At 45.2% G+C, this 26,343-nt stretch overlaps 3 protein-coding genes across 3 annotated transcripts in view; 2 read left to right on the forward strand and 1 right to left on the reverse strand.

Annotated features, from left to right (window-relative positions):
• MCM3AP (minichromosome maintenance complex component 3 associated protein) overlaps nucleotides 1-10,369 on the reverse strand; it is a 28,637-nt gene extending 18,268 nt beyond the window's left edge. The window contains exons 1-10 of the mRNA XM_075094204.1: nucleotides 9,521-10,369; nucleotides 9,205-9,428; nucleotides 8,249-8,327; nucleotides 6,201-6,348; nucleotides 4,908-5,104; nucleotides 3,848-3,987; nucleotides 3,165-3,362; nucleotides 2,679-2,947; nucleotides 1,832-1,994; nucleotides 1,091-1,251 (exon numbers count right to left, since the gene is read on the reverse strand). Coding sequence (XP_074950305.1) covers nucleotides 1,091-1,251; nucleotides 1,832-1,994; nucleotides 2,679-2,947; nucleotides 3,165-3,362; nucleotides 3,848-3,987; nucleotides 4,908-5,104; nucleotides 6,201-6,348; nucleotides 8,249-8,327; nucleotides 9,205-9,428; nucleotides 9,521-10,331 — 2,390 coding nt within the window. The 5' untranslated portion in view covers nucleotides 10,332-10,369. The remainder of the gene's footprint in view (nucleotides 1-1,090; nucleotides 1,252-1,831; nucleotides 1,995-2,678; nucleotides 2,948-3,164; nucleotides 3,363-3,847; nucleotides 3,988-4,907; nucleotides 5,105-6,200; nucleotides 6,349-8,248; nucleotides 8,328-9,204; nucleotides 9,429-9,520) is intronic.
• Nucleotides 10,370-10,391: 22 nt separating this feature from the next.
• YBEY (ybeY metalloendoribonuclease) lies at nucleotides 10,392-25,450 on the forward strand. The gene is made up of 11 exons (XM_075094206.1): nucleotides 10,392-10,764; nucleotides 11,141-11,209; nucleotides 11,469-11,808; nucleotides 12,523-12,773; nucleotides 13,833-13,977; nucleotides 14,324-14,434; nucleotides 19,553-19,619; nucleotides 23,065-23,190; nucleotides 23,767-23,947; nucleotides 24,797-24,920; nucleotides 25,206-25,450. Exons 1-3 carry the CDS (start codon nucleotides 10,426-10,428, stop codon nucleotides 11,553-11,555), a joined length of 495 nt encoding a protein of 164 aa, XP_074950307.1. The 5' UTR covers nucleotides 10,392-10,425; the 3' UTR covers nucleotides 11,556-11,808; nucleotides 12,523-12,773; nucleotides 13,833-13,977; nucleotides 14,324-14,434; nucleotides 19,553-19,619; nucleotides 23,065-23,190; nucleotides 23,767-23,947; nucleotides 24,797-24,920; nucleotides 25,206-25,450.
• POFUT2 (protein O-fucosyltransferase 2) lies at nucleotides 11,636-25,385 on the forward strand. The gene is made up of 9 exons (XM_075094205.1): nucleotides 11,636-11,808; nucleotides 12,523-12,773; nucleotides 13,833-13,977; nucleotides 14,324-14,434; nucleotides 19,553-19,619; nucleotides 23,065-23,190; nucleotides 23,767-23,947; nucleotides 24,797-24,920; nucleotides 25,206-25,385. The coding sequence occupies exons 1-9, from the start codon at nucleotides 11,636-11,638 to the stop codon at nucleotides 25,357-25,359; spliced, it is 1,332 nt and encodes a 443-aa protein (XP_074950306.1). The 3' UTR covers nucleotides 25,360-25,385.
• Nucleotides 25,451-26,343: the final 893 nt, after the last annotated feature.

The raw sequence follows: 26,343 nt of genomic DNA on the forward strand, positions 1-26,343 counted from the left end.
GTCTTTGGCCAGAACTAGAGTAGTGAAGGCAGAGAGCACTGTACTCACAGCTTTCCCTCCAGGACAGAGTATAAACTGCACTAACATTTCTGGGCACACTTGTGGACTATTTTATCCCTTTCTCCTTTTAACCTTTATCCACCATGTATATTATCTGTGAACATTTTACCTAGACTACATCCCACATGATAGACGCCAGTGCTATCTACAGAAGTAATTTTAGAAGCTGCAATCTTCTTCCAATCTTGGCATCTGTAGTCTAATTTATTATTTCAAAACAGAATATAACAGGAAATAGACCACTAACTGGCATCCTCAAATTTTTTGCGTTCTCCCATCTCTTGAGATTGCAAGTCTGTATGAGCACACCTTACAATGTATGTGTTTCCATGGCAGATACTGTTATCTGCAAGTCATTGGCCTCCAACACCCTCTAAAAACTGGTTTGCACTGTTCAGCTTCATCTTGCCCTACATGCATCACCGTAATGCCAGTTTCCTGAGAAGAAGATCCGTATCCTCATTTCCTACAGAGGTGTGATGTACTACAATTCAGCTACAAAACAAGAACCTAAAACAAATTTGTTTTTTTTGCTACTGGGTTATCCACAACATCTCTTTCTAGGGAAGAAGCCCCTGGAGTCCAATGGAGACAAAGCTCAATATGCAGTCTCTCCTTTGGGGGAAATGTTTCTCTCGTTTTAGACCACCTCCCAGAAGTCTGAAAGAATTTTGTATCGTTGAAATCCCTTGCCACCTTATCAAGCCAAGTAAAAAAATATGCACAAGTGCAAAAAAAGCTACTGTGGGAAGTCACAGTAGTTACAGGAATACAAACCCCATTTCTTGAGGGAAAGATGCAAAATTGAAGAACTTCTCATAATTACAGCAACAAAGATAGAACAGATTATTAAAATCTACACCCATCACCATCCTAATGCTTTGCTTACAGAGCCCAGCCCCTACCCTTCACCTGTTCTTTTTCTGGCTGCAAACTGCAGGAGCAGCCCATCCACATTAACACTTCACCTAACATCAGTCTAAACCCACTACGCATCTGAAAGCACAGACACCCTTTTCCTTACACTTACCCATCAGATACACTCAGGCCATAATAACTTATAAAATCGGTTGCTTCCTCACAATCTTTGAACAGTAGCATGCGGACCAGGTGATCCAAGGGAAACACTGTACATCTCTGGGTGCTCACGGTGTAGGCAATATTGAGAGATTTGAGAGCATCTTTACGAATCTGGGGGAAGAGAAAAGAAAAAGCCAGGTAACTACTAAGTTAAAGACCCAAAAATGTACTATGAAGTGTACTACAAACATGAAAATAATGCCTAGAACAAATCAGTACTTTGTCATCAAATATTCACACAAACAACTTTTCAGGTTTAGCTTTCTTTTTAAATTCTATGCACTTGCTTTCTAGTTTCTGTTCCTCTTTGATACTGCTCATTTTGAGCATATCCCTTTGTGACTCTTATGCAGAAGAAAAAGCTTTGCAAGGGCTTCTGAAAGTGCAGGTTGATATTTCCTTTGCAAACGTTTCAGGCCCGCTTCTCTGCTTCCCTATTATTTTCAGGGGAAATAATATGTATTTGTACACAGTTATGGGGGAAAAATGCTGAGAAGAGCACTTCAGTATTTGCCTTTTACATCACGGCAGAAAACTTCTGATAAGTTTTTAAACACTTCTGAAGAAGCAAGAATAAGATCATTTTTAAGGCTAAATATCTACCAAGTTTTCCGCTAAGATGTCCTCCCAGAAGACCCAGTTGGTTTTACTGATTAACACTTCAAAAAATATCCATCTGCCTTTTTCTCACCTGGTTGAAATAACAATGTAAGAGACAAGCATTCAGATAGGAAGCTGCTTGCACTAACTTGAAAAACCTCACAAAGTTGTTGCTGTTTAATGCAGCAAAAGCTTGAACTGCAAATCTAACTTCAGGAGAGTTTCTAACCTCTGGACGAAACTGCTGTACTTCTCTGGGGAGACAAAAAGACAGAGACAAACCCTTTGCTTCAATATTAACAACCACAATTCAATACAAACCTGTAACAAAACAGAATTAAAATTAGGAGCCTTAAGCAAGACTTGCAACTCCTGTCCAAAACAAATGAATGTGAGTTAAACTCACAGCATTATTTACTGATCATTAATCTTCTAACGATGCTTGCACAATCAGCATGCTATTATTTAGGTACATCACTCCAATGTCTAGCAAGGAATGCAGTTAAGAGATTGACCAGAAAAGCAAAGTATGGCTCTGCCCACAAAACTGTTTTTGCTTGGCCCTACTGCAGATAAAGAAGTGAAGCTTGGATACCATGCTGGGAAGAGAAAGAACTTTTCCTTGATTGAGAATAGTGAAGATTTCACTTTTTTTTGTTCATTTGGTTGGTGGGTATTTTACTACCTGCAGAAACTCTAGTGAGTTATTCAAGGAGATAAAGCTTTTTGTTTTTTCCTTTACTTAAAAAATACACTTTTTAAAATTAAAAATTCAAATAAAACATTCTACAGCACACTTTCTTGGGGGGAGGGGGGATGATGTGTGGAAATGTTGCAACTAAGCTCTTCATTTCCATTACAATTTGTCTGGACTTAATCCTAATCTCAATTCTCCCCAAAAGCAAAGACAAAGAATAAGTGCTATCTGTTATTCCCACCTGAGAATATCACCCTTGTTGAGATTCAGCAAGACATTATAACCTTTGAACTCGGCTTCACTCTTGCAGTAAATCCCCTTGTTAGCCAGGTCCTGATACATCTCCTTCAAGCTCTGCAGGCATTTAGTCATATTCTCGTTGTTGATTTTGGCATCAAAGGAGGACATGGGCTCTTCACACAGGTGGTGAGCACAATGGATGTGAAAGCGAGTGCACTTCTCAATCAGAGACACCATCAGCGGGTTACAGAGATGTTGCTGGGTTATATCCTAACCAGAATGATAAAGAAAGCATTGCGTGTATTTCTATATTACAGTTAAAGAGCATGTCATCTGGCACTACTTTCGGAAAACTCATTTCAACTGTGCTTTGAGCCACTTTGCAATTCAAAACATTTGAATTGCTATTGCTTTTTGCTTCACTTTTTACAGCATTATGTGATCTTTTGCTTTCTATCATCAAACACCTCCATCTGCCAGTGCTTACCTTTCTTATTCCACGAGTTCTGTTCCAGACAAAGTCGTACCATTCTCGGTAGTTTCCTTCTCCTTGATCCATAATGTTTGTCACTAAATAGTCCATGGTCATGCTCAGCACCTCAGAGGGTCTCAATTCATGGGGCAAAGGTTCCTCCTGATCTGCTGAAGACCTGCTATATTCTTTGATTGCTGCTGCATGATCTACCTGCAAGATGTGGAGAAAAGAATCAAAGTCCAAGGAATATGTTCAACTTTTCAGGAGTATAGGGGATTTCATCCCATCCATGCCTTTACTTTAGCAAGGAGACAAGACGATTAGAGGAGTTTCTCTGCTGTTCACACTAACAGCCCACATCTGTTCTGCTATGATAGCAAATATGTTTTCTTTTATGACAGGATCGTGAAGGTTATGAGTTCGAGACTCAACATTTAAGACCACGTATTCTGCCGCCATCGAGTTTTAGAAATATAGTTCTAAAAGCCTGGCTGTAACTAAACAAAAGACATGACTAAGGGTGAAAAAGCAATTCTCTAGCTGGGAATTGAAAGACATTAATGAAACAGGCTCCAAAACTTTTCCCACTAGAATTAACCCTGTAATCAAATAAAATAACACTGACGACTTTATACAAGCAGCAAGCAAACAGATGTCCCGAGAACAACAAACCCCTACATACTGAGGGCTCATACCTTGTCAGATCCTAGAAGCAATTCAAAGATACTGAGCTGGTTTCTTGTTTCCCTCATGTAGCGCTCCTTTTCAGGACACATGTCTGGGCAAGTGCCAACAACAGTTTTTGCTTTGCCAAGATCAGTCCTTTTTATTCGAGCTAAAATAAAATCAAACAAACATCTTGGTTTTGTTTTCAGGAGAAGCTATTACCCTGATGTGCCAACACAGCCCTAAGCATGCCAGGTGCTTCAGTTGGAGCCTGTATGTTGATCTGGATGGATGTCAAGAGGCACATTGCTAGGGCAACAGTTCAAGGAAGAAAGATGGTGGAAAAAGGTCTCTAGAGATCCCCATCCTACCTCTACTCAGAGCAAGGCTGTATCTACACCTTGACATGGTCAGAAACGCACGAGGATGGGGTTCCTCCACCCTGGGGCTGTCCCAGGGTTGCACCACTCCTTTGGGGAAGTTTCTCCTACCATCCCACCTGGATTTCTAGAGTTTTGCTGAAAAGACTGAAGCCTCTAAAAGATACTCAATGTTCTGTGCCCTAACTAAGCGCTGGCAATTTAATAATTCCACGTCAAGTGGACGAGAAATCTGTTTGTCAATATTAAAAATAAGGCCTTAAACTAAAAGTAGGGTCAGCTTTGAAATGGCAGGAACAGGATGGAAGGGTTTACAACCCACCACTGTGAAACAAAAGATCATTTCTTGAAATAATTACCAGCTGTGTAGCAGTATGAATTTAGAGAAACACAGTTAGGCTTTGGGTAGCTTTCTTCAAAGAGCCTGCAGGGATGCAAATATCCCTACATGGGCTCCTTCACAGACAATGAACAATCTGCTATTCACTTTCCACAGAAATATGCATGTGCAATAAGTAAAACAGATTTTTGCGTGTTCTAGAAGAAATTAATATATATATGAACAATGGAAGAGTATTTTACAGACTGCTCCATGTTAAACTCTCTCTTTAAAGCCATCTCCATGATATCACAACAGCTTTGCAACAGACACAAAACACTTCTTCCCAGCAGAGAAGCAGATGTTACACTCAATAACTTGTGTAATTACCTTGCCGCATGATTTTGTCCCTTTGGTCCAAAAGACGGTATCTTTCTTCAGATGTCTCAGCTACTAATCCTACCAGGTTACCAAGAGATGACAATGAAACTCCTAAGGCCTCTGAGCTCTGCCCGTCAGAGCTAGAATCAAACATATCTGCCTCAAACTGCAGTGCCTTTCGAAGACCAGGCTTCTTTGCCGGAGAACTAAAAATAGATTTTTTTAATCAATAAAACACTAATGCACATCCCAACCTTAATCAGTTCACTGTTCTTTAGGACATCGACATCTCTGTTCAGAAGAGCATTCTGTTCACAAGGCAGTATCTCAAACAAAGAATGTATCAGCATACTAAGGTTGTTATGAGCTAACACGAGCACTGGGAGTTGATCTGGTTAAATCCTCAGCACTGCCTTGACAACACTGCCAAGTGTTCTTGATTGTGGTGAAAGCCTTAGCCTTTGTACAACAGAAATAGTACTACTGAATCTGTCTTAAGAGTGGACAGAACCAGATGGCTGCTGCAGCATTTTTGCATCACTACAGCACAGCAGTTAGCATTATAAGCCAGGAACTAGCCCTGTTTGGCATAAAAAAATACCCAAATGCTTTCTATAGCAACAGAGATTATGAAAAGATTTTACAGGGTACAGATACAAACATACTTTTTAAATAAAGGAACAATCATTCCTCTACAACATATTACTGATTTTGTAACTATATGACTATGCATACCAAATGACTTTTGTCAAACTAAACACACCATTAAGGTACCACAGAAAGATGACAACCTTGCCATTCAGCGACTGACACGAAACAGGAGGATTCCTGTACAAAGACCATTCACCTGAAGTGAGATGAGACGATGATCCAAATTTGCCAGGTACTCTGAAAAGGAGATTCTCATTCCACAGAGCTGTAATTGCCTACAAATGAAACTACTCACTTCAGAAGCTCATTTAATCACAACCACAGAGCAGTGTTGTTACTGCTTGGTCCTAGTTTGGCTCTGCACGGTTTCATTCAATTCCCTTACACCTCACTATTGCAGGTGTTGCTACTCACGTTATTATAAACAAAATATTAAAAAAAACACGCAGACCAAAGTAAAAGACCTCAATAAGCAGTTAAAAGTGTCTTTCTGACAAAGGCTGTGATCTTTGAGCTTGTAATTCAGATAAACCAGAAGAGATGAGGGAAGCACCCTCCCCAATAACAACATGACTATGTGACACACACACTGATGAGGATTTTGCCCCGCACACGCTATTGCCTGCCAGATTCCCAGAAGAGCAGATGTACCTTTTACCAGGCATGACACTGCTGGTAGAGGATCTTATTAAAGGCTTTCGAAGAGGTGAATGCTGATAGTTTTGCTCTTCACTGCTTTGCCTTCCTTCATCTTCACCTGCTTTCTTCTCCTTGGATGAAAATTCTCTTTTTGCTGGACCTGAAGTGACATATAAACATGAAGCCAGGTACTTGCCAAATAGTTTAAGCAACATCTCTTTTTCCCCCATGAGGGTGGTGGCAAGCAGCTTGTTTTAAAAAACCACCATTAGAAAATAAAACCAAGAGTCACAGTTTTTTCCATGTATGCAAAACTTCCAGGACAACTTGTGCTAGCAACTGTACCAAATAAGTCTGCCAATTGCTAGTCAGCCTCACTGTTCTATAAAGAATAAGTATTTTTCAATAAAATATCACTTAGCAATAACTATAATTAGTCAACAGATTGTCAGTAAATGAAGCCTGATCATCTTCTGAATTTAAGTTCTCTCAGGTCTGGGATATAAGCCGCAAGTTGTAACTCTCTATGGAATATCAAATCCATTTCACCTCTGTAAAACACAATTAAAATGCTTCAGCAGGAGCACTGGGAATTATTTATTTCACACACCCAAGCTTAGACTGAGGTTGGCATGCCTTCTGAAGAGTTACATCTACACCTCATAGGAAGGCAGAATTTCTTCCCCGAGGAAGAAATTTTCAGCCAGTTGGATTTGTTAAATTGTCTCAGATTAGTTACTTCAGAATCCTGCCATTCCCGTTTCTATAGACTTAGCACCACAATAAAATGACAAAGGCAAATAGGCAAGCCTACAGCTGCTGCTTCAAGAGGTTAATTCACAGGAAGACAGCTCTGCAGCTGTTCATTTTCTAGAAGGCAAGTTTGTGTTGGTCTAAGCTGTGATGAAGCATTAACTTGCTGACAGCTGAAGTGTATCTCCAGGCTAGAATCTCTAAGGTACACACGCAGCATTCATAAAGCTAAAGGAAGGGAAGCACTTGATGATTCAAGTACTCGCCTAGGGGGTGAACAGCCAACATCTCTTGCCCTAATCGCAAGCAGGGTCTGGAATCCAGGTTTCCCGCTTCTAAGCTCAGTTCTCTGGAGGCCAACCATACACACTCTTTCTCTTTTTGGTTCAAGCAGTATGTAATTGGTGATACGCAGAACTGCAGCCTCAACAATGCAGACACTTGCTCCAGGGTACTCCTTAACTCAGTTCTCAGGACACTTTCTTGAAAGCTGGAAGCCTACACCCCAGCCCATGCTCAGAAGCAGGCAGTGAGGCATTTGAAACTGCATTTTCTTACATCCCCAAAGAACGTCCTGCTTCTAGATAGGAGCACAAAGTTAACATCACCATATTCCTCCTGTGTGGCTGCATGAACAGTTTATAAATTCTCTAATAAAACTACACTGTCATTTCAAGTGTTTCAGCCATACAAAAGAGCTGAAGACAGCTTTTGGCTCAGATCAAGCCAAATGCTTTAGACAACAGGAATTTAAGAACGAAACAGTGCAATTTCCAGCTGTGATTTGCAGTCACTCACTTAAAACTTTTGCAATACCAGAGGACAGTACTGCAGATGCTGGAAGATAACACACGGCTTACAAAAGCAACTGGATAACTTCACAAGAGAAAAATTCTCCACAGGCTAAGACACCCCTTCTGGCTCCCAAGGGATTGAGCCATAGGCTGTTAAAGGCCGAGAAATTATTTTGGAAGCAATTACATGCATTATCCTATTCTTCTTCCCCTCCTCTGCATATTCACTATTAGCCTTTGCCACAGCCAGAGCTAGCTGGGATGTCACATAAAATGCAGAACAGCTCTTTTTATGCTTCTGTAAAGAACAACCTTCACCTCTCCCAGAAGCTCTGTACACCTAACAGCCTGACTAGCAAAAGTCAAAGAGAACCACCACAACTCTGGAACTGTAACATTCCTACTGCAGAGATCATCTTTGTGTTGATCTCAGTGCATCAGGAAACAAGAACAGAGCACATGCCAAGCCGTCTCTGTATCACCCAGTAATCATACCTGGAAACACGGACTTACTTGTTTTCTTCTTTTGCCAAAATGTTACTATGTCTTTGTGCAACTCTTTCGCTTTTTTTCTGGCGAGAGCTGCAGAGGCCTGAAAGAAAACAAAAGCAGAGTATAAAAACATATTAGCATCACGACATCAAAACATACAGTGCAATTTTTGCCAGAGAAACACTTAGCAATTTCCATTAAGTTCTAGTTACTGCATTTTGACCTCTCACTTAAGACCTACATGCAACCAGCAGGACTGAGCATGCTTCCACAAATATTGCTGCTTTTCACTGAGCACTGGAGATGGAAGGCATGCTTTTTAAGCACAAAGCAGAAACATAACACATAACCTCTGAACTGTCACCTCAGCACTGATGTAACGGCAGTATTTCTAGCAAGCAGGTCACTCTACAGAGATCGCACAAGCTCGCCTTGCCCTTGGTGCTGCCAAGCCAGAGCAAGAACGCAGCAGCATATGTAATTCAGGTTTGGGCAACATGAGAGAACAAACAGGGAAGATCCGTTTGGTGTTTGAGCTGAACGCTAACAGGACAGCTAAAGGCAGCTACCATGTTTTAGGTGCAGCTTAGTACACTTCTATCCCTGTCTGTACTACCGCGCTCACGATACAAAGCTTTCCCCCAGGTGACAGAGAATCATAGAATCATTAAGGTTGGAAAAGACCTCTAGGATCATCAAGTCCAACTGCCAGACCAACATCCTCATGTCTCCTAAACCATGCTGAACACTCCCCAGGGATGGTGACTCCACCACATCTCTAGGCACCCTGTTCCAATGCCTGACCACTCTTTCAGTAAAGAAACTTTTCCTACTATCCAGTCTAAACCTCCCCTGGCACAGTTTGAGACCATAACATACCACAGTACCAAAGAGAGGCACAGTTCTTACTAGAGCTGGACCCATCCCAAGCACTCAGATTTAAGCCTGCTCTCATGCCAACTGCTTCCGATACTCACATGATCAAAAAAGTGGAGAACAGCCATTTTTTTATTGCGCCTGGTCATGATCCGCCGAACTTTTACGAACTGGCTGAAGTGCTTCTCCAGCACCGTCCTGTCGTTGAGGTAATCAGGGACGTTCTTGCACTGGATAGCTGTCAGCTCGCCGGGCGACAGGCCCCCCAGCCCCTCCATGCTCTCGCTGCCCCGAGCCCGGTGGGCGGGGGTCGCGGGGGTGGCATCTGTGGAGACAGTGGGGCGGCCGCCTCAGAACGCGGGGTGACCGCCGGCCGGCTGGGTGCTGTCCCGGGACGTCCCCGCCGCCCCAACCTACCTTCCCGAGAGGACTCCCGCGCCTCGGCCGGCGGCAATTCCTCGGCGGGCCCCCGCTCGGCCTCGGTGTTGTCCCCGCGGTCGCGGTGCCCGCGGCCCTGGCTGCGCAGCATGTCCTCCAGCGTCCGGCCGAAGAGGGCACCGCCGCGGGGACGGCTCAGCAGCACCGCCCGCTTCTCCGGCGGCGCCGCCGCCCGCCCGCCCGCCGCCGCCCGCCGCGGTGAGCGCTCCCGCTCCTCCTTCCGCTTCAGGCCCTTGGGAGCCGGCTCCCCCGGCTCCTCCAGCAGCGGCCGCGGGCCCTTCTCCTCCGGGCGGCCCAGGGCGGCTGCGGCGGCGGGACGCGAGAAGGAGAACAGCCCCCCCGCCGCCGCCGCCTCCGGGCCCGCCTCGGTCACGAAGCCGAAGGGCGGCGAGAAGGTGAAGGCGGCGGAGGCGGCCAGGCCCTTCTCCCCCTCGCCCCCCGCCAGCGGCTTAAAGGCGGTGGCGTTCTCAGGGGCCTTGAAGCGGAACTCGGGGGCAGCGAAAGCCCCGCTGCCGCCACCCGGCGCCTCGCCCGGCCCCGGAAAGCCGCCCAGGTAGGTGGGTGGCTTGAAGCTGAACCCCGTGTTACCGGCCGGGGGGCCGCCGCCGCCCGCCGCCGCGAAGGCCGCTGCCTGCCCTAACCCGTAGGGCTGCCCAAAGGCGGCAGGGGGCCCGGGAGCGAAGGGCAGGGCGGTAGTGGCGCCGCCACCCTGCCCAAAGACGGCGGCCTGCCCGAAGCGGAGCGGCAGCGGAAAAGCTGCCGGCCCGCGGAACGGACCCCCGGCATTCATGGCGGCCGCCGACCGCCTCTCCTCGGCGGGTGGGACCGCGGCTGCGCGGCGGGGCAGGAAGGGCGGGCGGGATTATCCCGTCCCCGCCGCCATCATGAGCCTGGTGGTACGGAACGCCCAGCGCGCCGTCCCAGTGCGCCGCGTCCCGCTCCGCCGCGCCGTGTGCGTCCTGCGGGCGGCCCTGGGCGTCTCCCGCTTCGACGTGGGGATAGTCTGCGCTGGCAACGGGCTGATGCGGTGTCTCAACGGCGAGTACCGGCAGCGCCCAGAGCCCACCGACGTGCTGTCCTTCCCTTTCCACCGGGTGGTCGCTGGGGAGCTACCGCGGCCGCGCTGCCGCGAGGAATACAACTTGGGAGACATCTTCCTTGGGGTGGAGTACATCCACCAGCAGTGCTGTGCTACCGGGGAGGACTTCGACAGCGTGCTGACGGTGAGCCCCACGGCGGGGAGTGGGGGACAGCCGCGGGGCTGTCCCCAGGGGAGCGGGTAGGGGCTGCCGCTTTCCCAGCCCGGCCTGAACAAGAAGGATGATCTTACAGCTTTCCCCTCGAAGACTAACTCTGGTGTTTTCAAACTTAACCAGTGAGGTCGGGCGCTATCTGATCTTTGTCGTTATGCACGTGGGATGCCAGGTTTTCCCTGCGAGTTCTGGAAAAACGGCACATGATTTGGGAGGGGGTGAGCCCTGGTCACCCCTCGTACCCCACTTTGTGCGGGGTATGCTGCACCACCAGTGCCAGGGCTGTCTGTGTGGGTGAGCTGCTAGTGTTGGGGTCAAGTTTGTGTGTCCTTGCCTCTTTGCACAGGTGACAGCAGCCCACGGACTGTGCCATTTGCTTGGCTATCAGCACAACACGAAATCTGAGTGGCAACAGGTATGGCGATGTCCTGGAGCTGGGGAAGGCATGCAGTGTCCAGCCTGCGTCAGGTTGTACCCGGGTGGAAAGCATCCCCCTGTCTTGCACCCCTATGGTGGGGAACTTGCAGGTCCAGCCTACTGGGCAGGCAGCTCTGCAGAGCCATGGCTCACATTGATGCCAGCATTGGCAGCTGCTGAGATGGTGCTGGCCCAGCTGCAGAGCGTGGTGCCAGCAGAACTGACCATGACTTGGCTCCGGTGCCCTCCTCCCGCAGATGTACCAGAAGGAGGTGGAGATCCTGGAGGAGCTGAACCGGCTCACAGGCACCAGCCTCCGGCCCCTGACTGCAGGCCTCTTCTGAGACGGCCACACTGGGGACCCTGCGGCAACCACTTTCCACCCGGGTGCAGAGGGTCTGGGCTGCTGCCGGGGCCACCCCAGATGTGGCGTGGTGCAGGGATGGCGGCACAAGACTCCAGCTGCTGCCTGCTGCTGCTGGGCCTGGCCATGCTCACCCTCCTGCCGCCTGCTGCCACCCAGCCACCACCTGCTGCCCTCCGTGCTGGCCACGCCGCCTCCTCGCTGCCTGCCACTGCTGCCGCATCGTGCACCAGGTGAGGAACAGCTCCACCAGATGCTGCAGGCCCACTCACTGCAGGCCAGTCCCACCAGCCAGAGTCAGCACCTGCTCCCCCCCCCAGACCCTTCTTTCATCCCAGCTTCCTGCCTGGTGTCCCTAGGGGACACAACAGGTCCCCTGTATGGGTGGCGTACCACATCTCTGAGCCATCAGCTGGTGGGCACATGCTGTTTGGGTCATTTCTGGAAGATGCCACCATCACAACTGTCTGGGGGCTTTCCTGCTCTGAGCATGGCCTGGGGACCCCTGCTCATCTGCCCTGCTGCAGGTGATGTACGCCTGTCCCTACTGAATGTGTCCTCCCACCTTCAGCTCACAGGAATTAGCCCAAGTAATGTGCCAGTTGTTTCATCATTCACACCACATTACCCTCAGGATGTGCAAGACATCCAAAGGGTTCCCTCCTTGGTCCCCCTCATCCTGCCCTGCTGCAGAAAAGGCTGGTGACATGTGCCACCTTGATGATGTCTGGTGAGGACACCCACCAGGTCCCCCCAGCCCCTGCAGCATGCACTGCTCTACCTTCCCCTACTTTGTCCCCTTCCAACTTCTGAGTACTGCTAACTCATGAAAGAGGAAGAGTTTCCATCCCAACAGAGTTGTGTCACATGATTGTGGGGTTAAAAAAAACCGAAGTCGTAAAAGGTTTAAACTCCCCGAAGTAATTATGTTGCTTTGTTCTCCCCAGGTACCTTTTGTATGATGTAAATCCTCCTGAAGGGTTCAACCTTCGCAGAGACGTCTATATTCGCATTGCTTCCCTTCTAAAGACCTTGCTGAAAACTGAAAATTGGGTGTTAGTTCTGCCTCCCTGGGGACGTCTTTATCACTGGCAGAGCCCTGACATCCTTCAGGTCCGGATCCCCTGGTCTGACTTCTTTGACATCCCAAGCCTCAACAAGAACATCCCTGTCATTGAATACGAGCAGTTCCTTGCAGGTAGCATATGGAGTCATACAATCTACAATTGACTAAATATTTGAGGTGGTTTCTTCGTAGGTTTATCCTGATATATGCTTTTATCCTTTTTTGTGAAATAAAAAAAGTTAAGGGTGGTGAGAGGAGGAGTAGGAAAGAATCATGCTGAGTAACAAACCACTAGGGTGAAATAACACAATTATTTGGCAGCTCACTTGATGTAGCCCTCAACTTCCCAGGGACCCCAGAGAAAGAAAATTAATGCCTCTGGTTAAAGTCACAGATACTTCTGCATACTTTTGGCCCTAGTTACAACCCGGTAAGGAGAGAGGCAGCCTGCAGCTCTCTGTCAAAATACAGACAAACCACTTTTTTCTGGAGGTGTTTGGACAGTAAAAGCTGTACTTCTAAAGGCAGTAAAAGCAGTAAAATGGGTTCTTCAATGAACTTACTTTTTCATTGTTGATGCTGCACATGCCTGCTTTTTGTGTACAAAATGGTATATAAGAGAAAGGCTTTCCCAAAGAATACAGAAATGGTGAAGTTGGTTCCTTTAGTGCTTAATGCGACATAGAGCTAACCACCAAATGCCAAAATCTGCAGCGGTGTCGCAGACTTTTTCAGCGAAGTAAGTAAAGGCCGCCAAATATCACACCTCTGCAAAGAGCTCTGAAGGGATCATTGTTCCCTACCTTTCATGAAAAAGCATTTTAGAAACCTTGAAATTTAGGGGAAGAAGGGCTTGAACTTGTTTTCTCAGATGCGCTCTTCCTGTAGCAGGTATATACAGCATTGAAAACCTCTGTGCTTCATGGTGTGCTGTACCCAGCTTTTAAATTTACATTTCCATGGCGATTCATATCTGTTTGGTGCATTAAATCACACATAGCTGGGTGGGAGTAGCAGGTTGTCACATCCTTTGACCTTTTTAGCTTTTCTGGCTCACAAAGAACTTCCTTTCCTTTTTCATAGGGAAAACAGGGAAGAGAGAGCAGATTTTTAACTGCAAGTAGTGCTAGTTCATACCTTTATCATTTGGGTTTTCTTGCTCACAAATGCTTTGCTTTGCCTTCTGCTCAGAGTCAGGTGGGCCCTTTATTGAACAGATTTATGTCCTACAAGGCTATGCAGAAGGATGGAAAGAAGGAACATGGGAAGAAAAAATAGATGAAAGGCCATGCATTGATCAGCTTATGTACTCCAAAGACAAACATGAGTACTACAGGTAACATCTAGTAGTCCTTTTAGGCTTCATTTTAGTTGTATTCAATGAGACATTTGCCTAGTCTGACAAAACAGACTTGTGTGGTTATTGTAGTGTTGTCTGTGAACCTCTGGATGCTTGGGATTTGCTTTGTTTTTAAAACACCATCAATAATAAAATGTTATATTTGTACTAGAAGATCTGATTTTAGAAAGCCGTTGTTTCACACAAAAACAGTATAAAGGAGTTGGCTGGTTTATTTACTTTATATATCATCTTTCTAGGGTGTACTGTTTATTTGTTTCATTACATATGGCATTAATTTAAAATGCAAGCCTGTGACCCAATACTTTGTGTTCTCTTTCAGGGGATGGTTCTGGGGTTACGAGGAAACACGGGGCCTAAATGTCTCTTGTTTATCAGTGCAAGGATCTGCCTCCATTGTGGCTCCCATCCTTTTGAAGAACACTTCAGCACAGTGAGTTGACTTGTATTTATTGTTGTATTGCATGTCCACAAACCCATTGCTAGGTGAGAAGAGCAAGGGAACTAACGGGCTATGTCCCACTGTTGTGGTACTTCATCACTGAGTTCTTGTAATCCATGAAAATGATTACAAAAGGAATTTACACTGTAAGAAATGCGTAACTCTAAGTTAGGTTAAATGCTGTAATGCAGAAACCTAAGAGGAAATAGCCTTGAGCTCCTTCATATTCTCTCTCAGGTAGCGAAATGTCCTTGCCACCCTGCGTTTACCTTTCCTGCCTTTACCCTTTGATGCTGGGTCAAGAGGGAAGGAACAGAGTGGAATCAGTGTCTTCCATGAGGTGCAGTGTCTGGTCTCCTGTGACGTCAATCCTCTACATGTGAGATGCGTTTAGAGAAAGGAAGCAGCGTGTTTTGTCTTTCTGCTCTGAGGTGCCACTAGGATGATCAGAGGAAAGGAAAGCTGTTACATGAGAGATGAAACACACTTGTGTTATCCCAGTAGCAAAATATTTCTGGTCAGCCCTGACCCTGTGACAACTGAAAACATTGTACCAAAGCAAAAGCTAGGGGGGTACAGGGGAGAACACAAAGGGGAAACAATCACTGTCTGTGAATACATCAGGGGAATAGATCCGTAGGAGAAACACAGACCATGTAAGCTGAAGTGCAGTTTCGCCATGAGAGCAAAAACATCTAAAAATTTGACATCAATATGATTTAATTGGAAATGAGATGAAGGTTCCCTTAAGCACAGCACTGGGAATCGTTAGTACCTCCACCTGGGAACAGGGGAAGCAAAGTCCTGTTTTTCAACAGGAATGCTTTTCTATTTGTAGGAGCTATACCATAATTTTTCCCAGTGACAGCCGAAAACTGGATTAAATAAGCCATAGAGGTCTCCATGTTTAGCCCTACAGTTAACTCTTTCATGGCAACTGTCAAAGGTCTGGCAATGAAGAGGGTCAAGAGAAAAATTAGGAGTGGTGCCTAAGTACTCCTAACACGTAGACATGGTGCCTTATCCATGACATCACACTTCTCAGTCAGACAGAAATAGAAAGTAGTACCAACATAACAGAAATATACCGGCAGCTACAGTGGTTCGTATTAAAACTAGTGGTTCGTGGTAAAGTCAGTCCAGGTTAGTGTGTAAAATCCAAGAGCGGCTAAAATCAAATGTCTAGGGAAAAGTATAAGAACTGGGTGTGTGTGCGTGATGCCTCCCGAGTCCTGTCACACCCTTCAGATTTGTGGTTGTAGGAACCTTCTGAGCCAGAAGTGATCTTCCTATCTTTTATATCCTTCAGCAAGTCCATGGATCTGTGCAAGCTTGCTTTTGAAACCCCCATGCACATTGTTGGCATCCACAAAATCTTGGGTCAAGGCCTTAAGGTTTTGCACCGTAACTGTGCATCCTATGAAAATCCACCTCCTTTTGTGACTCCTACTTGCAAGTTTCATCCAGTGTCCCCTAGTTCATGTCATGGAAGAGACAGTGAACAAACAGCTTTTCCATATTCACCTTCACACCATGCACATTTTTACACTTACACCTCGCTATCATGTTCCCCCTCAGTTGTCTCCTCTACAGCGTGAAGAGCCCTGGCTTCATTAGTTGTTCTTCATGTGAAAACCATTCCATGCCTTTAGTCATCTCGTTAGTGTTCTCTGAACCTTTACAGATCAACTGGATCCTACACACTGAGTGAGGGTAAACCTGTTACATAGTGGCATAATGACATGCTCTTTCTAGTTCTCTCTTCTTTTTCTGGTAATTCCTAATATACAAGTTCCTTTTTTTGACTTCCGTTGAGTGTTGCCTTGATGTTTTCATCAGACTGTCCTCATTCCTGAGCATCAAGCCCTTTAGTTATCAGATCACAGAATCACAGGTTGGAAGGGACCTCAGGAATCATCTAGTCCAACCTTTCTCAGAAGAGCACAGCCTAGACAAGATGGCCCAGCACCCTGTCCAGACGACTCTTGAAAGTGTCCAACGTGGCCGAGTCAACCACTTCCCTGGGGAGATTATTCCAATGCTTGACTGTTCTCACTGTGAAAAATTGTCCTCTGGTGTCCAATTGGAATCTCCCCAAGAGCAACTTGTGTCCATTCCCCCTTGTCCTCTCCATGTGACTCCTTGTAAAAAGGGAGTCTCCATCTTCTTTGTAGCTACCCCTTAAGTACTGGTACATGGTGATGAGATCCCCTCTAAGCCTCCTTTTCTCAAGGCTGAACAAACGCAGTTCTCCCAGCCTATCCTCGTATGGCAGGCTTCCCAGTCCTTTGATCATCTTGGTGGCCCTTCTCTGGACCCCTTCCAGCCTGTCCACATCCTTTCTGTATAGCGGGGACCAGAACTGTACACAGTACTCCAGGTGTGGCCTGACAAGTGCTGAGTAGAGTGGGATAATGACTTCTTTATCTCTGTTGGTGATGCCCTTTTTGATGCAACCCAGCATCCTGTTGCCCTTCTTGGCCGCAGCAGCACACTGTTCACTCACGTAGAGCTTTGTGTCCACCAGGACCCCCAGGTCCCTTTCGACAGAGCTGCTCTCCAGCCAGGTGGATCCCAGTCTGTGCTGCACTCACGGATTATGAAGTTGAAGCCAGTATTTTTTTTTTTTTACTAGATGCACTCCTACATTAGATTTCATCTGCCACTTTATTGGCCAGTCATCAAACTTCTCTAATTCTTTACAATTGGCCTTTGTCTTTGCAGCTCTGAGCAATTTAAAATGATCGTCAGGCTGTGTCACCCCAAAGTTCGTGCCCTTTTGTAGGTTGTTTAGGAATATGGTGAAAAGTACGTCCCTTCCACTTGTGACTTCCCTCTACAATGAGAACTGGACATTTATCCCTGTCTTTAAACTACTTTTTTTTTTTTTTTAATCCATGCAAAGACCTTCCCCCACCCCCACCCACCAAACCATTGCTGTTAAGTGCTCTTAAAGCCTTTAATGAATGCTTTCTGGATTTCAGGATTTCCTTGTCAGGAAATCCTGGTAGGCAACGTCAATGAGACTTCCTTTATCCACATGTATGCTTATGTCTTCAGGCTACTCTTGATTGTTCATGTTCCAGAGCTCCACGTTAATACTTCTCCAATTTACTTTAGGTATCCATTAATTCTGTTTTTAATAACAGTTGCTATTAAGTGTCCAGGACTGACATCGGCTTTGCCACTGTGTTTTATCCCAGACCTCCCGATGTGTGTTTTTAGAAAATTAACATCACATTTGCTGTGTTGCAGTTTTAAGCGAGAAGTTGCATACCAGAATTAGTGGTCCAGCTGCTTCATTCTTGAGTTCTTTGATAACTGTTGGGTGAATACTACCTGGTGTTGGCCATTTGTTGGTTCATTTTGTGTAGCTGTTCCATCGCTGGACACTTCCTACGGACACTTCGGTTCGAGATCATTCTCTGATGAGTTCCCCTGTAAAAGGTAGTTCTGGCAAGTGAATTTTCCCAGCTCCTCCACTTACAAAATATTACATTAGCTGTTTCTGTCATGATGTTACCATCTCTAAGTGCTTGTTAAGCCTTTAATTTCCTTTTAATTTGTATTGAAATGAAGATTGGTCATTAGATTGAAGGCCTTTGTTTTTCTGACTCAAATTTTTTTTACCTTCTTTATTTTCTTTTTCTGTTTAACTTCATGGAGTTTACGAGCCTTCCTGTTTTCTTCACTTGGACACTACTTCTGCATTTTTATGTAGTCCTCTTCTTGAAACTGTACGCAACTGAAGTAACTTTCCTTTGTTGCATTGTTGTTCCAGTTGGATATTGAAGATGAGTACGTTTATGGCCACTGTCACAAAGTAGCTCTTTCACCATGAGATTTTGGTCTGTGTCTTGCTGTTGCTCAAGACAATGTCAGGAGCTACTCCCTGCCCAGTTGGTTCACGGAACTGTCTTGACAGTGTCTCAAACTGCAGTTGCTTAGTCATGTTCTGCTAAGACACATGGCCAGTCTACCTGGGGATAGTTGAAATCTCCAGTGGCTACAGTGCCTTGTGCACTTAGTCTCCCTGATCTCCCATGTCACCCTTTTGGCCAGACAATCAGTTGGATGGTCCTAGTACTGTATTGTTATTCTTCAGGTGTGGTTGCTTACAGGAATCTTTCTGATACATTTAATTAATCTGATTCACCTCCAAACTTCCTGTTAAATGCAGTGCTGCTTCTCCACTAGCACAGTCTAGTCTATTTTCCAGATTATTTGCAGCCTTATATGCAAGTGTCCAGCTGGTTATCAGCAGTGATAATCTACAGTGGATTGATTATTTGCTTCCTCTCATTTTAATAGAAGAAGGTCCAGATAATGGCATTGACCGTCTTCAGCAGAAGCATTTCTCTGTGTGTTCGCTCACATTCAGTGTGCTCAGAGCACAAGCTAAGCCTACATCCCCATGCTCTTGGATACTCAAAACTCTCAAAATCTCTTCTGCTTCTTAGAACTTGGATAGTGCAGTTATGTTTCCAGTACACAATTGTGAACTGTGTCTATTTATGAAAAGCACAAAGCTGTTTTCATGTTAGTGAAAAATTTTCATTTTGAAATTTGTTCTTAGTTGCTAACACACATTTTTGTAGTGTCAAAGTGTTCTTCAATCTGATGTTTTACTGTAGGACATTTTATTCCACATGCGGAAAACACCTTCTCTGCTTTTGCTTTTGTGAGCATGACTCCTGCTTCCTCCAAGAGGCTCTCACATGCTCCAAGGCTGAGCATCATCTCATAGGTTGTTTCTCTCCTTTGGATCACTCGTCCTGTTGACAACCTTATTTGTCCAGGAGCAGCTACTGTTGAGGGCTACATGAGGGACTGTTAATGCTTGCTTGTGTTTAACTATCAGAATTAAGAGTACCATTTATTAAGGAAGAGAGCAGGAACACGCAGTGGCATAGTTCCCTTCTCTCCCCAGCAGGCTGTGGGTCACAATTGGTTTTACACGGAACAGATTGGCAGCCTATCCCTCATTCCCCATGCTCCCTTTGCAAACAGTTTGTAGTCTGTGCTTTATTCTAGCAACTGTATAAAGAAATATCGTAATATAAATTCTCTTCCTCAGGGAACTGCACTCAGTTTTACAATTTTTAATAGGTCAGTGATGTTAGACAGAGCTGAAAACCTTCTTCATGACCACTACGGAGGGAGAGATTATTGGAATGTGAGTATTTTCCATTTAGCTTCTCTACACTTTCTACTTTGTTCTGATAAAAATTCAATACCCGGTACATGCTTTGTAACCTCATAACTTGTGTCTTACATTTCAGCAGTGTATGCTAAAGATGGTCTTCAGGCTGCTGTGGGTTAATGCAATGCAGGCATTTGTCCCGGTGTCTTGTCCCTAAAGGCTCAGTGCTGCAGGCCATGGCGTTTATAAGGAACTCCCCTATGCAACACTTCTGCAATCAGAAGGGAACTGTCTTTGTGCAGTTTCTTGTCTGGTCAGCCTCAAGGTTAGACTTTTAGAAAGAATTCCCAAAAGTGCTCAACGTTGTTCTGTCTCCCCATTGGCCCTGATGGCAAAATTCCCACAGGTTTCCAGGTAACACTGAGCACTTTGGAAGATGCCACCCAAGGGTCTATGGTAAAATAATTCCTATGGGAAAAGTTTTAAGACAAAGTTAAAGGTTCAGCCACAGGAAAACAGGACGTGATGTGAAGCGCGTGATATAATTAAAATTTCTAAGAGGAAGTGACTTTTACGATATTGTGAAACAAGTTACATAGACCTCAGTCTTGTAAGATATAAACATCTGGCTATTCACTCGGTATATGGCATATTTTTCAGAAATGGACCAAACAGTAGTTTGCTAACTATGAATTTTTCATTGAGAGCAGCTTTCCAAATGGAGAAATGCAACCCATGTGCCATGTCTGAGTCTGACTTGCAGTCCTGTAAAAGCAGACATGAAATCCATGTGGATCCATAACAGGCATTTCTTAACAGCAGCACTTTAAACATTGTCTCAAAAATTCAAACTTGTCTCAGAATTATTTAAAACTTTCTGGAAAATATTTTTCATTGTTTTATTTCAATTTTAACTACCTGCATGATTTTTGGTTGTTGTTTTTTTTCTTAATTAGAAATAAGTTGTTGTTTATCTCTGGAGAATATGTGGAGTTCTTTATAAATCTTGCTAACAGATGCCCTCTTGTCTCAAAGAAGTTTTTAAATTGTAAGAAGCCAGCTTCCCTTTGTAACAAACCTATGTCTTTGGGGTCCAAAAATATTGAATTTATTATTGAGCCACATTGCTCTCACTGTTGTCACCATTTTTGTCTAGGGTTCTCTACCACTGTAAGCTGAAAGGTGGTGTTTTGCGACTCTTAATGGTTGAATGACAAGGAGCACAGAAGACCTCCCAAAATGGTTTAGGAGCAACTCTCGAATCCCTTGAAGAGCATGAGGGTAGCATGTAGACCACACCAGTGCTTTACCATGTATCTGGAAGCAGAAAGTTCTCTAAGAACAACTCTAGAAAAGCCAGGAGTTTTGCATTTGATTTCACCATCCTGGGAAGACGATCTCAGAGAATTAGAGGATCTGTACCATTAATTCAACTCATGTACACAATGTGCATATTTCATGTACACAGTGGAGCATAACAAACACTAATTTTGTTCGTTTGTTTGTTTTCCCAAACTTAGAATCACAGGAAAATTTAGGCAGGGAAGTGTCTTGGCAGCCCTGCCTTGATCTGCTAGTTTGGGGCTGTGTCTAGCTGAAGGTGGAAAGCCCACACAGATAGAGATCCGCCACCTTTCTGGGGCCTGTGCCACACCTGTGCCTCTCTTGTGGGCAAGATGTTTTGCCTGATGTCCAAACAGAAGTTGCCTTGCTGCAGCTTGGGCCCCAGGGCCTCTTGTTTTTTTCCATGCACCTCTGAGAAGCATCTCTACATTCTCTGTTTCTTTCTTTGCAGAGAAAAAGGGAGAAGCAGCAACACTTGGAGGTAGTTGGAAAGGGTGACAATATTGCATGTGCAGATTTGAAACATATACTTTAAATAAGAGGATACCCAGATATGTAGAGCATCCATGTTAGGAAGTATACCAGTTCACGTTCATGTGAACCTCCTGTTCATGAAACAAAATTAATGAGATGAATTAAAACCTTCTGTTTTAACTTTTTACATATGCTGTTGCAAAATAAGAATTCATCAGAACAGCTGCTGTCAGAGGAGTGCTTTGTGCCCAGGAAAAACTTGGCACAGCATGGGTGCAAAACTTGACATGGCAGTCGTGCATTCCATCAGGGAGAAGTTTAGAGGTGTTTGACCCAAGCGTAGCATTCAAAGATGTTTATTGTCCTCCCCAGTGCACTGCACTGCCATGGGTTGCATACACACGTTTGCTGCCTCTTGAGGATACTGTGTTCATCTCATCTTGGGTAAGGTTGACTTGACTCAACAGGATCATATTGTGTAGACATATTACAAAAAGGAGGGAAATATGTCTCCCTGAACTGCAGCATGAGTGTTCTGCAGCAGACAGTATGTTCATCCTCCCTTAATACAAACATTTTGCTGGAGGATTTAGGATGGACTTAGAAAGCCAGTGCTGATCTCTTTAAGGATGCTAGAAGAGTAGGCTTCCTTTTTCCTTGAAATATTTACAGAGGTGTGGATCTCCAGGTACCATGAATTTTACAGAAGACTAAATGGTTCTCTGTCTTACTGAATTATATAGAGGAGGAAGCAGTTCAACCATAACAAGCTTGGCATATGGAGAAATAGCTGCTCTGGGAAAAGCTGAAAAAAAGCTGGCATATTCTTGTTCCTGCCTCTTTGCGAGAGCAAGGCAAAGGCATGGTTGGTGTGGCTACGTCTTGGAATACGAGTAATGCTCTGTCTGGCTTCTCCACTGTGTAGTGGACTCTGTCTACTGTAGGCTTCACTGTGCTGAGAAAAGAGAGGTGGCTAGAAACTGGAGAGAGGTGGTTTTGTTGCATTTTATTTGGTGCCCGTCACACAGCTGACTACAGACTTGTACCAAAGTAAGGAATTATACCGAATTGCCAAGTGTCCTTTGTAAGCGGTGTAAATCACATGGGATTTCCTTAGTTCTGCTGTGTGTGCCTGTTAATAAGAAGGCTATGTGTGACTGTGTGCAGGGGTAACTGCATTACAAAATCTTTGAAAGTGGTTACTATGCACAGGTGAAGGAAATAATTCCTTTTTCATCACTTTTCTGCTGAATTTGATAGGAGTGTCTGTGGCTAGGTGCATGATTTTTTAAAGAAAGTTTTATTGTTACCAGTAATTTGCAAGCCAAAGTCTTTGCCCAGCTTTTGTTTCCAAAAGTGGGTTGTATTGCTAGAGTGTTTAATTTGGTATATTACCTGTTCTGTTGTGTAAATAACTACAGTCTACTCTGTACACCTATGAGTTGCAGGGTCTGACGAGTACACTGGTTGGAAATGTGGTTACAATTAGGATGAAACAGTTAAAAGCTCAGATGAAAGGTTAGGAATTGTTGCTTGAAGTGCTGCATGGATGTATCAGACGTAACTACATCCTGGAAGCTCTGCATGTACAATACTATCTTCATTTAGTCATTTTTAGCTCTCCCTTTTTCTGATTCGGCATCTGCTCTTATTCCAACAGACCCGTCGGAGCATGGTGTTTGCTAAACACCTCCGTGTAGTGGGAGATGAGTTTAGAAACAATTATCTTCAATCCACAGATGAGGCAGACAGGACTCAATACAAGGAGGACTGGACACAGATGAAGGTAAAATCAAAACAGTCTGTTTCCCATAATAAATATAATAATTTTTTTCTTATTTGTGTACTCTGGCTGTACACTGTAGGGAATATTGGAAGATACATGTGAATCTAGCTCTCCCTGCTCAGATTGAGGTGGACGTGCATGTTCCTACTGTACCCTCTTCTCCCTGCGTGACATGAGTTAACAGAGTCCGTTGCGATGTGGCTGAGTGATTCTGGGTGCCAGATTTCTGTTACCCTAACTTCACTAAAGGAAACTTATATTTCTTCTTGTATTCAGCATCATTTGTGGGTGTACAGTTCAGCTGCAAACTGCCATTTGTGGGTTTGGTCAAGGAGAGCAATTTTTCCTTACAGCTATTTCACACTCTCGTTTCTCTTGTATGATGCAGGCCACCCAGTATCAAAACTTGGGATCTTAACTGACACCTTCAGTGTTCCAAAATACTGCCAATCCATACCTTAAAATTGCTTTCTGCAGCTAGAGTAATTCAGTGCCTTATCCAGAGATAAGGCCTTTTCAGTGTGAATGAGTAGTGGTGCTCTCAAGTTTTAAAGTTTATTGGTCTTTCTTTGTTAGGTTAAGATGGGCACAGCTCTAGGTGGTCCATACCTTGGGGTTCATCTCAGAAGGAAAGACTTCATTTGGGGTCACAGAGAAGATGTGCCTTCCCTACAAGCAGCAGTAAAGAAAATCCACAGCCTCTTGGAGATGCATAAACTTGAAAAAGTTTTTGTAGCCACTGATGCTGTTGAGGAAGGTAGGCAGATTATAGTCAGTTTAGGACTGATAACTTTTGACAATGAGTGCAGCAATTACCACTTTGTTTCATATGGAAGTTCATATGCCTCCATCATTGGACAGGGAATTGAACAGGATTGGGCAGCTGTTTCCTTCCAGCTTGAATAGTTGGTATCAAACCATTCATTTGGTATTTGCCATAGGAGGTTTGGTGGTCTCTACTATGGGAAGTTAAGAATTGAATTTGCCTGTTCCTCCTCCTCTTTCTCTTTCTTCCATCCCACCTTAGCATTTCAGAGACTCTCGGACATGCTGGTGGGAATGGTCCTCTGAAGTCTCCCACCCGACCTTCCCCTTGGCTGCCCCCAGTGCCAGACTGGGATGGACCTGTCTGTGTGTGCCCAAGGCTTAGAAACTCCCAGGGGTGGGGTTCCTCCCTCAGGCCTTATCCCAGGGCTGCAACCCCCTCCCAGTAGTATCTAGGGATCTGTTTCAATGCTTGATGTTAGAATAACCCTGCAGGGAATGGCATCTGCAATAACTTAAGTTTTCCGTCAAGAAAGGCCTCTTCGTACACCTACGCCGTAGGATTAGACAGCAAGGCTAGTGGTAGCATCTGTTCTACCCCTCGCAGCCTTCTCCAACCCCTGAGAATTAACCCCCTTGGGACCACGTCTCTGCCCCACTGGCTCCCCACCGCCTACTATAACCTGACATTTGGCAAACATTGTAAAATCCATACGTAGATTTTGGTTTTGCTTGCTTCGTAACTCTTCATCCAGGGTTTCCTTAAACACTTACATTTCATGACAGCAGCAAGTTGCTCTTTTATAAAGTAAAAATAAATTTGCATCTTTCCCTTTTTCAGAGATTGAATTGCTCAAGAAACTGCTGCCTGAGATGGTGAGGTTTCAACCCTCTTGGGAGGAGCTGGAACTCTACAAAGATGGGGGCTTGGCCGTGATTGACCAGTGGATCTGCGCGCATGCAAGGTAGCGAATTTGACTTTTCTTTGAGGAGCCAAATCTTACTGTCACAAAACTGAATATTGTTTTCGTCCCAGATCTAGTTGTTTACAAATCATATGTGACATGATATTATATGAGTGATATAAGTATTAGATGAAAAATAGTTGTATTGTGTGTATATGTAATACATATATGGTGATTTCATTATCATATCATTACAGTGAACGTTAAAGTTCATTGGACTAAAATCAATAACCTGCATTTTAAAAACTGACCCCCTTCACAAAACCATTCTGATTTTTTTCACAGGTATTTTATAGGCACCTCAGTTTCAACATTTTCCTTCCGGATCCATGAGGAAAGGGAGATCTTGGGATTTGATCCAAAAACAACTTACAACCGATTTTGTGGTGAAAAAGAACAAAACTGTGAGCAGCCAACTCACTGGAAAATTGTGTACTAAAATACAGAGAAATCCAGAGTCTTCAATACTGGTGAGCTCAAAAGAAAAAGGAAACACTGCAGGGAAATACCTCCCTTTGATGAAACCGCAACTCAGTTGTCTAACCTTTTCTTAGTGTTTACTTGACATTTGGGTTTTGAAGTACAGCAATATTCATCTTTTTAGTCAGGCATTGATGGGAGTGAGAAAAATGAAGTAAGCCTGGCATCCAGTTTCCAGCATAGCTGGGATTACAGGACAATACCAGACACTGCAACTGAGACGTAAAAGGCAAAACTTTGTCCTGAAACTCAGTAACAAAGTAAGTCACAGGACCTGCTGACACATACCTGTCACCTGTCACAGCCAGGTTCATAGCCCAGTGTGGGAGGCAAGGGCATGCAGTGGTGGGGGAGGATTGGGAGCCTCCTGGAGAGGCGACCCTGGGGGTGATCAAAGGCCATCTCCAGAAACTCACGGCCAGGGCAAAGACGTCCTTATTGTCCCCGTCGGAGGTGAACGTGCTGTGCAGCGGCCAGTCTGCCAGCACAGGGAGCAGCTCCAGTAGCACCTTGTCTGCAGTCCTCATTGTGGAGACCATCACCCTCCACATGGCCGCAGCAGCTCTGCAGACCCAGAGCTCTGTGTCAGCGGGGTCTCGGCCACAGCGCCGCAGCCTGGGCACCCCCGGGGTCCTGTGCTGGCTGCCAGCCCTGCCTCTGCCCACTGCCCCTTGCTGGCAGCAGCCAGCAGGCCTGCACCTGCGGGCAGCAGGTGGCCAAGCAACGGTGCCTCGAGGGGCAGGGAGGGAGCGTAGCAGCAGGCTCTGGGGTTGACATGCCAGGCCTAGGAACCGGAGGGGCCAGAAGACCTCCATCTGTCTGGCAGCCAACATGGGGTGGGCTCTACAGGCTGATGGGCTCTCAAGGCCCAGAGCCCTCAAGGCAGTTGGGCCCCGTACCTGTCGCACGATGGGGCGCAGCGCAGGAGCGTCACCACCACGTC

This window comes from Phalacrocorax aristotelis, chromosome 5, assembly GCF_949628215.1.
Source record: "Phalacrocorax aristotelis chromosome 5, bGulAri2.1, whole genome shotgun sequence".
NCBI classification, from domain to species: Eukaryota; Metazoa; Chordata; class Aves; order Suliformes; family Phalacrocoracidae; genus Phalacrocorax; species Phalacrocorax aristotelis.